The sequence below is a fragment of the Loxodonta africana genome, chromosome X (assembly GCF_030014295.1).
Source record: "Loxodonta africana isolate mLoxAfr1 chromosome X, mLoxAfr1.hap2, whole genome shotgun sequence".
NCBI classification, from domain to species: domain Eukaryota; kingdom Metazoa; phylum Chordata; class Mammalia; order Proboscidea; family Elephantidae; genus Loxodonta; species Loxodonta africana.
This window is the reverse complement of record NC_087369.1, coordinates 3,588,130-3,605,932: the sequence shown is the minus strand read 5'-3', so window position 1 is coordinate 3,605,932 and position 17,803 is coordinate 3,588,130. Positions and strand designations below refer to the sequence as shown.

At 42.7% G+C, this 17,803-nt stretch overlaps 1 protein-coding gene across 1 annotated transcript in view; it reads right to left on the bottom strand.

Moving 5' to 3' along the window:
• LOC135228835 (arylsulfatase H-like) overlaps positions 1-17,803 on the bottom strand; it is a 93,787-nt gene that overhangs the window by 12,550 nt on the left and 63,434 nt on the right. Inside the window, 6 exon segments of the mRNA XM_064277894.1 lie at positions 1,766-1,902; positions 2,842-3,265; positions 7,035-7,160; positions 7,930-8,051; positions 12,458-12,607; positions 16,348-16,387. Of these exon segments, the coding sequence (XP_064133964.1) occupies positions 1,766-1,902; positions 2,842-3,265; positions 7,035-7,160; positions 7,930-8,051; positions 12,458-12,607; positions 16,348-16,370 (982 nt within the window). The 5' untranslated portion in view covers positions 16,371-16,387.

The window sequence follows — 17,803 nt, the reverse complement described above, 5'->3', positions numbered from 1 at the left end:
TCCATCATTTTAAGAATTCTGTGTCCCCTCACGCTGTCTTGAGTCTGCATCTAAACTACAGGTTATTGTTTGTGTGTGTTAAAAAAAAAAAAAAAGAACAGACCTCTCGCCGTCGAGTCAATTCCAACTCATAGCAACCCTATAGGACAGAGTAGAACGGCCCCATACAGTTTCCAAGGAGCGGCTGGTGGGTTAAATGGCTGACCTTTTGGTTAGCAGCTGAGCTCTTAGCCACTGCACCACCAGGGCTCTGTGTGTTTAAAAAAAAAAAAAACCCGGTTGCCATCAAGTCAATTCCGGCTCATAAAGATCCTATAGGACAGAGTAGAACTGCCCCACAGGGTTTTCAAGGAGCACCCAGTGGATTTGAACTGCCAACGTTTAGGCTAGCAGCCATAGCTCTTAACCGCTACACCACCAGGGTTTCCCCATGTGTGTTAAAAGTGTGTTAGGTCCCTGATAATAACTAATACTTTGCTCAACCCAGCAAGCACTGTTTTTATACTCCGGCAACCCCTCAAAAGAACAGTTTTTGGAAGAGAAAAAAAAAAAAAGTAAAAAATGATCGAGTCATATTCCAAACACTGTCCATTTAATTTCTGATTCCCGTGGTATTTGCCAATTAATAGGGAACATTGCCCTGAGTTCACAAAGTAAAGATTCAAGTGTTCGAATAGCACAATTATTTATTTTATTATGTGTGGAATGCCCTCCCTAGCCCTCCCCGCGAAACTGCCCCCTCTCTGATTTAAAATCCTTACTACTATTTTCGGTCTTGATCACTGCTGTGACTTTCAGACAAACAGCTTCAGTTTAGGTAAGTAAACTGAAAAACTAACAAATAATACTGACGTGCTTCTTCCTATATCCATCAGAGTACTGGGAACAGGTGATATTGTTTGCGACTTCCCTGACCTTGCCAATGAGTGTTTCGGGAACATGGCTGTCTTTAACTTAAACATGGGGAAACCAAACCAAACCTGTTGCCATTGAGTCGACTCATAGCGACCCTACAGGACAGAGGGGAACTGCCCCAATAGGGTTTCCAAGGAGCGGCTGGTGAATTCAAAGTATTAGCAGCCAACCTCTTCACCACTGCACCACCAGGGCTCCAAACATGGGGAAGTCATCTTTAAATTAAAGATTCATCCGTTGGGACTGTTATCTTGGGGGATGTATTTATTGGTATTGACGATGCTAGAACCAGTTTTTAATTCAATTCAGAGAAAACCATGCAGTAAAACCTGCAAAAACTATAACCTGTGTAAGGTGGAAACCCGTCAGAGGAGGAAAATGCAAATATTTCCCACTAATAGAGAGGATAGAAAAGTGGTAAGGCTGCACCCTGCCAAAGGTGGAAAACTTTTGAGACCCCGAAAAACAAGGCAGTCCTATAGAGTTCCAGCCCTCACGGGCTCACTGTACTCCAGAGTTCCTAGGTGGTGCAAATGGTTTACTGCTCAGCTACACACTGAATGGTTGTCCATTCGAATCCACCCAGAGATACCTCGGAAGAAAGACCTGGCCATCTACTCCCCAAAAAGTCAGCCTTTGAAAACCCTGTGGAGCACAGTTCTACGCTGACACACATGTGGGGGCTCCATGAGTCGAAATCGACTCTATGGCATCTGGTTTGTTTATCCCTTTGTTTGTTTCCCCGTAATACACGAGGGGTTGGGCTTTACACGAGACAATAAATATGGACTTGATTTTCTGTAAGCGGTGAATCAGATACGTAAAGCTGTGTTCCTGACCACTTACTTACCCACCATCCAATCCATCTCTTCAACGTTATCCCCGTATAATCCGTATTTGCTGTGTCCCACAAACTTCTCCTTGGTTAGGAGCGGAGTGTGGACGTGCAGAAAGGACACGAAGAGAAGAAACGGTGCGTGCTTATACCTAAGGGGTAGAAAATCAGTTGTGTTATCTACATCGATAAGGCATCAGCCCCACCTGGGTACGGTCTGCATCGTTAGTTAAAGCTGATGGACGTTCTATGCGCTGTATGGTACGATGGTTAAGTGCTCGACTGTACCCAGAAGGTTGACATTCAAATCCACCCAGCCGCTCAGCAGGAGAAAGACCTGGCAATCTGCTCCCATAAAGATTACAGCCTAAGAAACGCTATGGGGTCACTGTGATTCAAAATCAACTCTATGGCAATGGGTACGTGTGTTTGCGTGTACACGTGTGTGTGTTTATGGAGCCCTGGTGCTACAATAGTTAAGCACCCAGCTGTTAACCGAATGGTCAGTGTTTTGAACCTGCCAGGTGCTCTGTAGGAGAAAGACCTGGCAATCTGCTTCCCTTAAGGTCACAGCCTAGGAAACCAATGGGGCAGTTCTACTTTGTCACTTTGGTCACTGTGAGTCAGAATCAACTCGACAGGACTCAAGAACAACAACGTAATTATCAATACCATTCATTTGAGTAGATAAATACCACAGTGAGGGTTTGGGGGAAGATGTGAAGAGGAATAAACAATCAATGAAAATTTGTATTAGCAATAAAATTTTGAATGTAGTCAGTCTTTCAGGAGCCCTTGGGTGGCACAAACATTTAAGCGTTCAGGCACTAACTGAAAGGTCGGAGGTTTGAGTCCACCCACGGTGCCTCGGAAGAAAGGCCTGGCTATCTACTCCTGAAAAAACCAGCCACGGAGCACAGTTCTACTCTGACACCTACAGGGTCACCGTGAGTTAGAATTGACTTGACAGTGAGCCTGTGTTTTTGTTTAGTGGAGAGATACAAGTTTATTAGAACTATCACGCAAAAATGCACCCACTACTATGGAATAGAATAGATTTTGTGCGCAGGAAGTCGGCCAGACACGACTACCTTTCAATGAAGGACAGTGCTTCCTTCAACATGAGAGAAGACACCTTCTCCTCCTTCATGGGCTGCTGGATGATCTCATGGTCTCTTATCAGGAGGCAGTTCCAGGGCCGGACGAACCCATAGCTCGAGTACCAGGAGATGAAGAAGAGGAAGGCAAGCAGGCTGAAGACCACAGTGAGCTTCCAGGGCACCTGGAACCAGCCGGCCAGCTTGGGGACCAGGAGCAGCAGGGGCACCAGGCCCAGAGCTGCCGTGGACAGCCACAGCTTGAGGCGTAAGCCGCGGTGCAGCTCCCACCTCTGCCGGGGCTGGCAGTCGCTCAGCAGGCCCAAGGGCGGCCCATAGAAGTAGTCAAAGCTGTGGTTGAGCGGGTGGTAGCAGTGGTCGTTGCAGGAGCCGCAGCTCAGGCCCTGGTGCCACTTTCCTGGGAGAGGAGGGAAGATGAAGGAACAGATAAAATGAAATAAATCAACATGCCATAATTAAAATAAATTCACAAAGCATAAATAAAATAACATCAATTAACAACATAAATTAACATAAGTAAAATAACTTCAATTAAGTCAACAACATAAGTGAAATAAACTAACATAACATGAAATAACTCAGTGCTTACATAATATGAAATAACATGACATAAATAAAATAAATTAACATAACATAAATTAAATTAACATAGCATAACTAAAATAAATTAACATAATATAAATAAAATAGCATGACATGAATAAAATAAAGTAACAAGTAACAAGTAAAATAACATGACAAATAAAATAACATAAATTAACATAACAAATGAAATAAATTAACATCATAAATTAAATTAACGTAGCATAAATAAACATAACATAAATTAAATTAACATAAATAAAACAGCATGACATGAATAAAATAAATTATATAACCATTACATAAATAAAATACAATAAATTAACATAATGTAAATAAAATAGCATGAAGAATAAAATAAATAACCATAACATAAAGTAATTAACATAAATAAATTAAATTAACATCACATAAAGATACCATAAACAAAATAAAATAGATTAACATAACATAAATCAAATAAATTCACATAACAAATAAAACAACATGACATAAAATAAATTAACAATACAAAATCAAATAACGTAACATAAATCAAATAAATTAACATAACATAAATAGAATAAAATAGAAGATCTCACTGTCTCAGCATTAGTGTGAACGTGTTTCTGGAATGAGGGCTTTTTACTCGCTAACGTTAAATGTGGTGTTGACTCTCTTGCCATCACGTTAACTTCCTTTTTCTTATTATTATTGTGGTTAAAAGGAATCCTGGTGGCACAGTGTTAAAGTACTCAGCTGCTAACCAAAACGTTGGCTGTTGTGCTGTCCATGAAAGTTTACAAATCGAGTCAGTCTCTCGTACAAGTATTTATATACACCTTGTTATATACTCCTAACTGCTCTCCCCCTAATGAGACAGCCCGCTCCCTCCCTCCACTCTCTCTTTTCGTGTCCATTTCACCAGCTTCTAACCCCCTCCGCCCTCTCATCTCCCCTCCAGGCAGGAGATGCCAACATGTCTCAAGTGCTCACCTGATCCAGGAAGCTCACTCCTCACCAGCACCCCCTCCACCCCATTGTCCAGTCCAATCCCTGTCTGAAGAGTCGGCTTTGGGAATGGTTCCTGTCCTGTCTGGGAGCCATGACCTCCGGGGTCTTTCTAGTCTCAGTCAGACCATTAAGTCTGATCTTTTTACAAGAATTTGGGGCTTGCATCCCATTGCTCTCCTGCTCCCTTGGGTGTTCTCTGTTGTGTCCCCTGTCAGGGCTGTCATTGTTTGTAGCCAGGCACTATCTAGTTCTTCTGGTCTCAGGCTGATGTAGTCTCTGGTTTATGTGGCCCTTTATGTCTCTTGGGCTCGTAATTGCGTTGTGTCCTTGGTGTTCTTCCTTCTCTTTTGCTAAAGGTGGGTTGAGACCAATTGATGCATCTTAGATGCCACTCTCCAAAGTGGGATGCAGAATGTTTTCTCAATGTTGTTGTTGTTGTTAGGTGCAGTGGAGTCGGTTCCGACTCACAACAACCCCGTGCACAACAAAATGAGACACTGCCCGGTCCTGCGCCATCTTTACAATCGTTGTTATGCTTGAGCTCATTGTTGCAGCCATTGTGTCAATCCACCTCGTTGAGGGTCTTCCTCTTTTCCGCTGACCCTGTACTCTGCCAAGTATAATGTCCTTCTCCAGGGACTGATCCCTCCTGACAACATGTCCAAAGTATGTAAGACGCAGTCTCGCCATCCTTTCCTCTAAGGAGCATTCTGGCCACGCTTCTTCCGAGACAGATTTGTTCGTTCTCTTGGCAGTCTATGGTGTATTCAATATTCTTTGCCAACACCACAATTCAAAGGCATCAACTCTTCTTCGGTCTTCCTCATTCATTGTTCAGCTTTCACATGCATACGATGCGATTGAAAATACCATGGCTTGGGTCAGGTGCACCTTAGTCTTCAGGTGACATCTTTGCTCTTCAACACTTTGAAGAGGTCCTTTGCAGCAGATTTATCCAATGCAATGCATCTTTTCATTTCTTGACTGCTGCTTCCATGGCTGTTGATTGTGGATCCAAGTGAAATTAAATCTTTGACAACTTCAATCTTTTCTTCGTTCATCACGATGTTGCTCATTGGTCCAGTTGTAGGATTTTTGTTTTCTTTATGTTGAGGTACAGTCCATACTGAAGGCTGTGGTCTTTGATCTTCATTAGTAAGTCCTTCAAGTCCTCTTCACTTTCAGCAAACAAGGTTGTGTCATCTGCATAACACAGGTTGTTAATGAGTCTTCCTCCAATCCTGACGCCCCGTCCTTCTTCATATAGTCCAGCTTCTGGGATTATTTGTTCAGCATACAGATTAAATAGGTATGGTGAAAGAATACAACCCTGTCGCACACCTTTCCTGACTTTAAACCAATCAGTATCCCCTTGTTCTGTCTGAACAACTGCCTCTTGATCTATGTTCAGGTTCCTCATGAGCACCATTAAGTGTTCTGAATTCCTATTCTTCGCAGTGTTATCCATAGCTTGTTATGATCCACACAGTTGAATGTCTTTGCATAGTCAATAAAACACAGGTAAACATCCTTCTGGTGTTCTCTGCTTTCTGAATAGATTTTCTTATTAGGCTGTAAGTTTTAAGGGAGCAGATCACCAGGTCTTTCTACCTTGAAGCCACTAGGTGTATTTGAACTGCTGACCTTTCAGTTAGCAACCAAGCACTTAACCACTAAGCCACCAGGGCTCCTTTTCCAAGCTCTGGGCAACCATTAATCTTTCTGGCTCCATGGATTTCCATATTCTATGTATTTCGTATAAATGGGATCATATAATATTCGTCCTTCTGTGTCTGACTTATTTCACTCAGCATAATTTTTCAAGGTTCATCCACGATGTAGCAGGTATCAGAACTTCATTCCTCTTTATGGCCGAATAAAGTTTCATTACATGGATGGCGGAAACCCTAGTGGCACAGTGGTTAAGAGTGCTCACCAAAAGGTCGGCAGTTGGAATCCATCAGCCGTTTCCTGGAAACCCTATGGGGCAGTTCTCTTCTGTCCTAGAGGGTCGCTATGAGTTGGAATCAACTTGAAGGCAAAGGGTTTGGTTTTTTGGGTTTGCATGGATGGCCTACATTTTGTGTTAAATTCCTTCCCTGTGTGCCTGATCTCAAAGATAAGTCAACTGGTACAAAATCAGCCAGTATTCCTAGAAATTTTGAGTCACAAGAGAAGGGACACTGAATTACTATATTGCAGATAAAGTCAGTCCCCCAGGTTACAAACCGCCTACTTACATACAATCCATAGTTACGAACCAACCCCGTAAAGCCTATTAAAAATTCAAGGTACGTACAAGCGTCCATAATAACAAACGGGCACTACTTTGCAACTCACACCAAAACAGTAGTAGTAGTGCTGTCTTATTTTGTGAAAAATGTTTTAATGTATCTGCGACCGTTTCTTAATGTTCCTTATGCAGGTACACTCTATACCACATACTGAGACAAACATTTGAGTAACTGGTATTAGATACCAGACGTCCCTAACTGTTCTGACTTAAGTACTGATTTGACTTAAAGACAGATTTAGGAATGGAATTCGTTCGTAATCCTGTGGCTGCCTGTATGGAGTTCCGAGTGCCATACCGATCAGTCCAGTGCGGTAGCCCCGATGCTGCAGCAGCCTGGCGAACGTCGTTTCGTTGGTAGGCAGACCACCCGAGCCAGCGAGCCAGGCGAGGGCACGGTTCAGATTAAAGGGAGAGGCCGTTCCTAAATTCACAGAAGGCAACAGATTAATACCATAGTGTGCTTTTAAACGAAATCATTTGTGTCAAATAAGTATATATATATATATATATATATATATATATATATACACATGCTGTTGCAGGGTTTTTTTATTTAAATCCTTATGGATGCAGGTTGCCAGGTCTTTCTTCTGCTGCCCCTGGGAGGACTCTAATGCCAACCTTTAGGTTACCAAAACCACAAAAAACCAAACCTGTTGCCATCAATCCCAACTCATAGTGACTCTATAGGACAGAGTAGAACTGCCCCATAGGGTTTCCAAGGAGCACCTGGTGGATTCAAACTGCTGACCTTTCGGTTAGCAGCCATAGCTGTTAACCACTATGCCACCAGGGCTTCCTCTATGCACGCAGGTGAGTGGCTATGATGACGCCTGGAGAGAGGCACACATGTTTAAGTTCTTCAGACGCATAGCAGCACCTCCATTTGGACTTGGATTTATAAAACCTGTGAAAGCTGGAAACTGCGTAAGGCAGAAACCTGCAGAGAAGGAACACTCGACTATTTTCCACTAAACAGAGAACGAAAGAAATATGGTAAGACTGCACCCTGTCAAAGGCAGAAAACTTGGGAGACCCACAAAAACAAGGCAGTCCCATCGAGTTTTGGCTCTCACAGGTGTCACTGTATCTTGAACAACATTTTCAGAGTTGTTATGAAGAGTTGCAAGAAACAATCACAGGAAAACATTTTTATCAGACAGGAATGTGGCCGTGTCACCCCGCCCCACCTGATCGGATGGGGTACCGGCCCGTCAAGAAGGCAGCTCTGCTCGGACTGCACACAGACCCGGCCACCAGGTGCTGGGTGAGCCTGACTCCTTCGCTTGCTAGGCGGTCGATATTAGGTGTGCTGCAGAAAGGACACTGATCAGGGGAGGTTTTAATTCCCCACAAAATGAACCAGATTCAAAGACCCTCCATCTTGGGCCAAAGTGACCTTGGGTCTCAAATATCTAAAACACATTCTTTTCAAATGTCAATCTTTCTACCTAACCCCCACAAAACCCAGCCCCATGGGCTTTGTCAATTCCGACTCATAGCGACCCTATAAGACAGAGTAGAACTGCCCCAATAGGGTTTCCAAGGAGTGGCTGATGGATTCAAACTGCCGACCTTCTGGTTAGCAGCTGTAGCTCTTAACCACTGCGCCACCAGGCCTCCAAAGAGTAAGCATCCTTGGATGGGCTATTACAGACTAATTCAGGCCACCAATGATAAAACCAAAAAAACCCAACCCCCTGCCATCGAGTCGATTCTGACTCATAGCGACCCCATAGTGTTTCCAAGACTGAAAATCTCTGTAGAAGTAGACTGCCACATCTTTCTCCCGCAGAGCTGTTAGAGGTTTCGAACCACCAACCTCTCTGTTAGTAGTCGGTCACTTTAACCATGGTGCCACCAGGGCTCCTTACCAATGATAAAATATTGCTAAACTAAAATAATACCAAAACTAGTTGCCCTCAGGTTGATTCCAACTCATGATGATCCCCATGTGTGTCAGAGTAGAACTGTGCTCCATAGGGTTTCCGATGGCAGGTTTTTTGGTAGTAGATTGCCAGGCCTTTCTTCTGAGGCACCTCTAGGTGGTTTCAAACCTCCAACCTTTAAGTTAGTAAAAACCAACACCCAGTGCTGTCGAGTCGATTCTGACTCATAGTGATCCTATAGGACAGAGTAGTGGAGTGAAAACTATTTGTTCCACCCAGGAGCGTTCGTGATCTGCTGTTTAAATTCAAACTAAGTCTTATGGATTGAATTATGTCCCCCTCAAAAATATGTGTTGGTGCCCGGCCACAATCGATGACTGCCCTCACAGGGAGCACAATAGAGAACCCCTGAGGGAGCAGGAGAGCAGTGGGATGCAGACCCCAAATTCTCATAAAAAGACCAGACTTAATGGTCTGATTGAGACTAGAGGAATCCCGGCGGTCATGGTCCCCAAACCTTCTGTTGGCACAGGACAGGAACCATTCCCGAAGACAACTCATCAGACATGGAAGGGACTGGACAGTGGGTAGGAGAGAGATGCTGATGAAGAGTGAGCTGATTATATCAGGTGGACACTTGAGACTGTGTTGGCATCTCCTGTCTGGAGGGGGGATGGGAGGATAGAGAGAGTTGGAGGCTGGCAAAGTTTTCACGAAAGGAGAGACTGGAAGGGCTGACTCATTAGGGGGAGAGCAAGTGGGAGTAAGGAGTAAGATGTATGTAAACTTATATGTGACAGAGTGACTGGATTTGTAAACGTTCACTTGAAGCTCAATAAAAGCTAATAAAAATATATATATGTATGTGTTGGGATTCTAAACTCTACACTCATGAATGTCATCCTGTTCGGGAATAGGGTTTTCTTTGTTATGTTATGCCATATCAGTGCAGGGTGTGTCCTGAACCTAATAGCCTCTGAGTTATAAGTAGATTAGACACACAGAAGAAAACACCAACCAGGGGAAGATAAACACCACAGGAAGATCCATGAGGAACCAAGGAACACCAGGGTCACAGAAGCTGAAGGAGACAAGGACCTTCCCCCGGAGCCAACAGAGAGAGAGCCTTCCCCTAGAGCCGCTACCCTGAATTCAGACTTCTAGCCTCCTGAACTGTGAGAAAATTAACTTCCATTCTTTAAAGCCACCCACTTTCGGCACAGGCAATCCCTGCGTTACAAACGGCTGACTTACAACAGGGACAACTTCTACTTCCCTTCAATGGTCTGTAAATTTGCCCTTGCTTTGAAAGGATAGCAACAGATTCTTCATCACAACCACCTTCAGTTGCTACACCCGCAGCTTTGAGGTCAACAGAAGAAGCTTCCAGCCTTTTCTTGCATTAACAACAACAAAAACAAACCCGTTGCTGTCGAGTTGATTCTGACTCAATAGGACAGAGTAGAACTGCCCCATGGGGTTTCCAAGGAACACCTGGTGGATTCAAACTGCCGACCTTTTGGTTAGCAGCCAAACTCTTAACCACTATGCCACCAGGGTTCCCATCTGGCACTAAAGTAAGGCTAAATAAGAACCTTATGCATCTGTTGTGACTTAACCTACACTTTTGACCTAAAGACACACTCAGGAATGGACCTCGTTCATAGCCTGGGGACTGCCTGTATCTCTGTTACAGCAGCAGTCGCCAACTAATACACTAAGAAACACACATACTGTCACACGAGCAGGACTTGTTTCGTGATGGGGGTTAACAGGGTAGGTAGGAGGGTAAAAAGGGGATCCTGCTACCAGAGGCTTTAGAAAGCATTTAAGGAAAACATTTAGAAACTCTAGACTTATGTGGTCCATCCATACATGAAATATCAATCAACCATAAAGAGAAATGAAGTCCTGATACATACAATGACATGAATGACCCTTGAAAACATACATACTAAGTGAAAGAGACTAGATGGAAAAGATCACACACTGTATGAGCCCATTTGTTAAGGACTGAATTGTGTCCTTCAAAAATATGGGTTGTAAAGCCTAACTCCTATACCTGTGGTTATAATCCCATTTGGGAACGGGTTGTCTTTGTTATGATAATGAGACGGTATTAGTGTACCGTGTGTCTTAGGTCAATCTCTTTTGAGGTCCTGTATAAAAGAGAATGAAGCATGCAAGTAGAGATGGAGGGAGAAAGATACCACACGAAGATCACCAAGGAGCCAAAGAACAGAAGCTGAAGAGACAAGGACCTTCCCCAGGGCCGACAAAGAGGCTTCTCCTACAGCCAGCCCCTGAATTCGGACTTCTAGCCCCCTAAATTGTGAAAAAATAAATTTCTGTTTGTTACAACCGCCCACTTGCAGTATTTGTGCAATAGCAGTATTCAATAACTAAGATACCATTTATATAAAATATGTAGAATTAACACATCCACAGAGACAGAAAGTAGCCTAGTGGTTGCCTAGTGATTGAGAAGTGACTGCTAATGGGTATGAGGTCTCTTTTTGAGGTGAGGAAATTGTTCTGGAACCAGATAGAGGTGATGGTTGCAAACATGTGAATGTACTCCATGTCACTGAATTGTATGCTTTAAAATGGTGAGTTTTATGTCATGTGAATTTCCCCTGAATAAAAACAAACAAACAACTCTGGGCTCAGGAGGACCTGGATTCTAACCAAGTACTGTTCTGATATTTTCCAGGTTTCCTAGGGTGACCTCTGCTGCTCTCGTTGATAATTGTGGTGGTTAACGTCATGTGTCACCTTGACAAGGCTGTGATCCTCAGTGGCTTGGCAGACACTGGACTGGGTGCTCTTCTGTAATATACTGTCATGTAATATAAAGTAGTGTAGTATAATGTAATCACCTTCCATAATGCAATGTAATATAATCACTTTCCATAATGTAATCACTTTCCAAAATGCCATGTAATATAATCACTTTTGGTAATGTAATGTAATCATTTTCCATAATGTAATGTGATCACTTTCCATAAAAAAACCCGCTGTTGTCGAGTCTAATTGCAACTCATAGCGACCCTATAGGACAGAGTAGAACTGTCCCATAGAGTTTCCAAGCAGTGCCTGGTGAATTCGAACTGCTAGCCTCTTGGTTAGCGGCCGTAGCACTTTCCATAATGCAATATAATATAATCACCTTCGCTAATGCAATGTAATCACATTCCATAATGCAATGTAATATAATCATCTTCCATAATGTAATCACTTTCCATAATGTGATACGATGTAATCACTTTCCATAATGCAATGTAATGTAATCACTTTTCATGATGTGATTTGATGTGAGCAGCCAATCAGTGGAAAGGGGAGTTTTCTTGGGGGTGTGGTCTTCCTCCAGTATATAAATGGATGTTCTGGCAACTCTCTCTCTCTCTTTATTCCCCCTGTGCTCTTCTCATTGCCTGACATCCAGTTCCGGGGATATAAACCTGTAGAAGTCTCCAGCCTGCTGCCTGACCTACAGATTTTGGATTCACCACCTCCCACAATCTTCTGAGGCAGCAGAGGTCTCCAGCCTGCTGCCGCACCAACAAATTTGAGATTTGCCAGCCCTCACAATTGTCTGAGCCATTTTCTCGCAATTCTATGAGCCATTCCCCTGAAGTGAATTTCTCTCTACATATCCATATACACTTTATTGGTTTTGCTCCCCTAGAGAACTCAGACTACAACTGTAACTTTATGAAAGTTATAGTGGTTCCTCTCTCCAAACTCTTCTTTATGATGGCAAAGATAAGGATGTCTTGACATGGGGCGCCGTCATATACACGCAGGGTGGTGGATAGCCCATCTTTACCTCACTGTGTGATTACCGTAGCAGCACAAATCTCCCACCCCAAGGTCATCTGCCATTAGCAGCACAATATTGGGTCTGGAGTTCCTCGTTACTACGGCTCCATTTGCGCTCCCAAACAAATACCACAGCCATACTGTCAACCAGCAGTTCCTGAAAGTATTTGGGGCAAAACAAACAATAAAAAAAACCAAACTTTCAATTAATGCTTGCATTCTAGACCACTTAAAACGTGAAAAGATAGTGGTGTTGTTGTTACTTGCTGTGGGATTGATCCCAACTCACGGTGACTCCATGTGTGCAGAGTAGAACTGCTCCATAGGATTTTCAAGGGTGTGACCTTTCAGAAGCAGATTGCCAGGCCTTACTTCCGAGGCACCTCTTGGGGAGGATTTGAAATGCCAACCTTTCAGCTAGTAGTTGGGCCACCCAGAGACTCCATAAAGATAATGATATCCCTTATCAGTTATCGCTATAGAACATATCTGGGTTGGCTTACTCAAAAACTGGCATTTTTTAAAATAAAATTAATTTTATTTTAATGTGGTATCATATTTCGCAAATGAATTGTGGGTCGAATACTCTTCCCCAAAATTCACATTCACCTGGAACATGAGACTATGACATTGTTAGAAATAGGTTCTCTACAAATCTGATTTGTTAAGGATTTCAGGTTAAGTCATCCTCAGTATAGGATGGGCCCTAAATCCAAAGACCGATGTCCTTGTAAGTGAAAGGAGAGAAAAATCTGATGTTGAGACACAGAGAAGACGGCCGTGTGAACATGAGGCTGAGACTGGATTGATTCTGCCACAAACCAAGGAACAAGAAGGTAAGAGGCACAGAAGAGAGAATGAAATAGTCCATCCTACATTTAATAGGGGAAACCCTGGTGGTGTAGTAGATAAGTGCTACAGCTGCTAACCCAAAAGTCGGCGGTTAGAATTCACTAGGCGCTCCTTGGAAACCCTGTGGGGCAGTTCTTCTCTGTCCTATAGGGTCGCTATGAGTCAGAATTGACTCGACAGCAATGTTGGGTTTTTTTTTTTTTTTTTTTAACATTTAATAGGATTTAAATCCAAACCAAAAACCAAACCCACTGCTGCCAATTTGATTCCAACTCATAGCGACCCTGTAGGACAGGGTAGAACTGCCCCATAGGGTTTCCAAGGCTGGAATCGTTAGAGAAGCAGGCTGTCATATCTTTCTCCCATAGAATGGCTGGTGGATTGAAACTGCTGACCTTTTGGTTAGCAGCCAAGTGCTTTAACCACGGTGCTACCAGGTCTCATAATAGGATTGTTTTTAATAGGATTTAAGGATGGATATATTAGAATGAGCCCTGGTGGCAAAGCGATTAAGCCTTTGGCTGCTAACCAAAAAGGGTCAGCAGTTGGAATCCACCAACTGCTTCTGGGAAACCCTATGGGGAAGTTCTAGTTTGTCCTGTAGGGTTGCTCTGAGTCTGACTCAATAGCAATACGCATGTGAAAGCTGGACAAGGGATAAGAAAGATGGAAGAAAAATTGCTTCCTTTGAATTATGGTGCTGGCAAAGAATATTGAATATGCCAGAGACTGCCAAAAGAATGAACAAGTCTGTCTTGGAAGAAGTACCGCCAGAATGCTCCTTAGGAGCAAGAGCGGCAAGACTTCGTCTCACATACTTTGGATGTGTTACCAGAAAGGACCAGTCCCTAGAGAAGGACATCAAGCTTGGTAAAGTAGAGGGTCAGTGAAAAAGAGGAAGACCCTCAACGAGATGGACTGACACAGTGGCTGCAAAAATGGGCTCAAGCATAACAATGATTGGGAGGATGGCCCAGGACCGGGCAATGCTTCATTCTGTTGAACATGGGGTCACTATGAGTCAGAACCGACTCCACGGCACCTCACAACAACATTAGAATGGCTAAGGAGAGGATATATTCAAAGTTTTACTGACTAAAAATTTCCCAGAATTGAAGACAGACATGAGTTTTCAGACTGAAATAGCACGGTGAGACTCAGGTAGGAAAAAAGCTTTCCTATTTGGTTCTAGCTCTTTAACATGCAACCCAGCGGAGACAGAAACGCTAGTTTAAAAGTAGCCTCAGGTTTCCTAAAACAGAAAGACAACCGGCAAGAAGCTTCTCAATGATCCCAATAGATGCCTGAAAACCCATTGCCGTCAAGTCGATTCTGACTCATAGCAACCCTATAGGACAGAGTAGAACTGCCCCATAGGGTTTCCAAGGAGGAGCCGGTGGGTTTGAACTGCCAACCTTTTGGTTAGCAGCCTAGCTGTTAGCCACTGTGCCACCATGGCTCCGTATATATAAACACACATATAAAAGTCACCATCAGCTGAGAATTGCATAGTGTGCTAATGTATCATTCAAAAATGAGATGAGATTGTGGGCATTTGGGGATATATATATACATATATATACACCAAAAGACACTTGATGAAACAACTACTGAAGAATTTTTTTCAGTAAATCACAAATTTATCCCACAAGGCAAAAGTGGACATAAGAAGATACATTAAGAAAAAAAAAGAAGAAAGTAATTGCCCGGAGGATGGGAGGGAGAGGTTTGGAGTTAAAACGTGCTATTATTTTTTATTTCTTCAAGAGGAGGGTACAGATGCTGATCAACCATCATGTTTTGATAAGTTAAAATCATGTTTAAAATAATTAAGGGCAAACACACAATTAAAAATATTGAAAAATGGCTGATAGCTTCTAAGCCATTTGAAGAAGAGGCAAAAAAGAAATTTAAAAAAAAAAAAAAACCTCAATAAAGACCCTGAAAAACTGGAAAGCCTTGTTCAAAGGGGAAAAATAGTAAGACGAGTAGAAATAAGTTCAACTATGTCAATATTTGATAGGAGTCCCAGTGGCACAGTGGATAGACTCTTGGCTGCTAACCAAAAGGTCAGCAGTTGGAACACACCAGCTGCCCCTAAGGAGAAAGATGTGGCCGTCTGCTTCTATAAAGATGACAGCCTTGGAAATGCTACGGGGCAGTGCTACCGTGTCCTATAGGGTCTCTATGAGTCAGAATCGACTCGATGGCCATGGGTATGTCAATATTTACAATAAATGTAGGTGCACTTATTCCATTGTTAAAAGAAACAGGATCTCAGATTAAAATTTTCAAATCCACCTTATGCTTTTTCTAAAGAGCACACCTGAAATGTAATGACAGAGAAAGTCTGAAAAAAGACTTAGAAGGCTACATGGTACAGGTAATAACCAAAACAAAGCTGTGGCAGCAATAGGAGCACCAGCCAAAGCAAAATGAAAATCTTTGATATAGATAGGTAGGGCTGGGACTGAATGAATAACAACACCCCAAACCATAGGGACAATACGAAAATTATGGAATGGTGTAAACTTATGCCAGAATGCTCCTTAGAAGCAAGGATGCCAAGACTTCGTCCCACAGACTTTGGACGTGTTCTCAGGAGGGACCAGTCAGTACAGAAGGACATCATGCTTGGTAAAGTAGAGGGTCAGCAAAAAAGAGGAAGACCCTCAACAAGATAGATTGACACAGTGGCTGCAACAATGGGCTCAAGCATAACAACAATTGTGAGGATGACACAGAACTGGACAGTGTTTTGTTCTGTTGTCCATAGGGTTGTTATGAGTCAGAACCAACTCAATGGCACTTAACAACAACAACATGAATGTAATGATACTTCCAAAGCAAATAAAACATAAATTGAATAACCTATAAGGAAAGATTGATAATCCAGTCATCGTGGAAGTTTTTTTGTTTTTTTTAACATTTATCTCTTGGGTAGCTCAAGCAGACCCAAAATTAGCTGAGATGGAGAAGGCTCTGGCAAGAACCCTTCTGTCAACCTACAGATAATTGTGAAGGTTTCTGAATTTGCCTACTTACCAGTCATGGCATGGATGTTCCATGGCTCCTTATAATTTTCCTGAGGAAGAGAAGAATAAATTCAGCTACAAAGCAAATATTCTCCTCAATGCTAGACAGTCAATGGTTCAAAGTGCTAACTAGCACATGTGTGGTAACCTACTAAATGCTTTATACCTAATCGCAAAGGGAGGATGGCAAAACTTCATCTCGCTTACGTTGGATACGCCATCACGTTTGGTAGAGGGTCAACAAAAATGAGAGAAAAACCTCAGTGAGATGGATTAACACAGGAGCTGCAAGATGGGTTCAAATTTATCAACCATCATGAAGGTGTCACAGGACCAGGCAACGTTTCCTTCTGTAATACATAAGGTTGCCACGAGTCGGAACCAATTCGAAAGCAACAACAATAGTTGCAAACACGTGATGTTTGTCCAGAGAGAAAAAGGCAAAACAGCGTGCTCAATCTACCCAGCCAAGACAGGTCTCGTGGTAGATTTCCAACGAGTACTCTGAGCTTAATTGATTCATCAACAAAAATCCCTCATTCCTGAGTCACCCCACAAGACAGGGCCCCTAGACTCTCCATTAGCCCAGAACTAAAACCATTCCCAAAGCCAACTCTTCAGACAGAGATTAGACTGACTATGAGACATCAAATGATACCCGTGAAGAGTGTGCTTCTTAGTTCAAGTAGATACACAAGACTAAATGGGCAGCTCCTGTCCGGAGGCGAGACGAGAAGGCAGAAAGGGACAGGAGCTGGTTGGACGGACACGGGGAATCTGGGGTGGAAAGGGAGGGTGTGCTGTCACATTATAGGGAGAGCACCTGGGGTCATCTAACAAAGTGTGTATAAATTTTTGTCTGAGAACCTACCTTGAGCTGTAAGCTTTCACTGAAAGCACAATATAAATAAATAAAAGGGAAAAAAAGTTATTATAGGGATCACAAAAATTTATCTCAAACCAGCAAGTATAGAGGGAGGAGAAGTCTCCAGGCAAAGAATTTCCTAACTGGTGAATTAAAACAATTTATGGTAGTTGTAAATATGTCAGCAGTCGCGAGGCAAAAGCCGCTAAAATCAAGCATTTCCAAAAAAGCGTTTAAGAACAGAAAGTTAAAGGCAAGGTGAATCTTTGTGCTCATAAGATTAGACTAAGCACAAACATGGACAAATGAACTTGGTTTTTCTAATCTATCTACAGTTTACAATAAAAGCACCCAGGATTAAAAAAAAAAAAAAGGAAACTCCTCATTCCAGAGTCACTAAAATAAATAATAAACCGACAGGCACGTATCCAACAGATACTTACATCAGACCTATGTTATTCTTGGTATTCTGCTGCAACGTGTGGTTTTTGCAAACGGCAAGTCCACAGCACCTTTGCTGCCTAAGTGGCCAGTGCTCCGAACGTTAAGATCCATAACCACGACCAGCTCTGACCTGCTATAGTCACCGGAGGCTATGTTT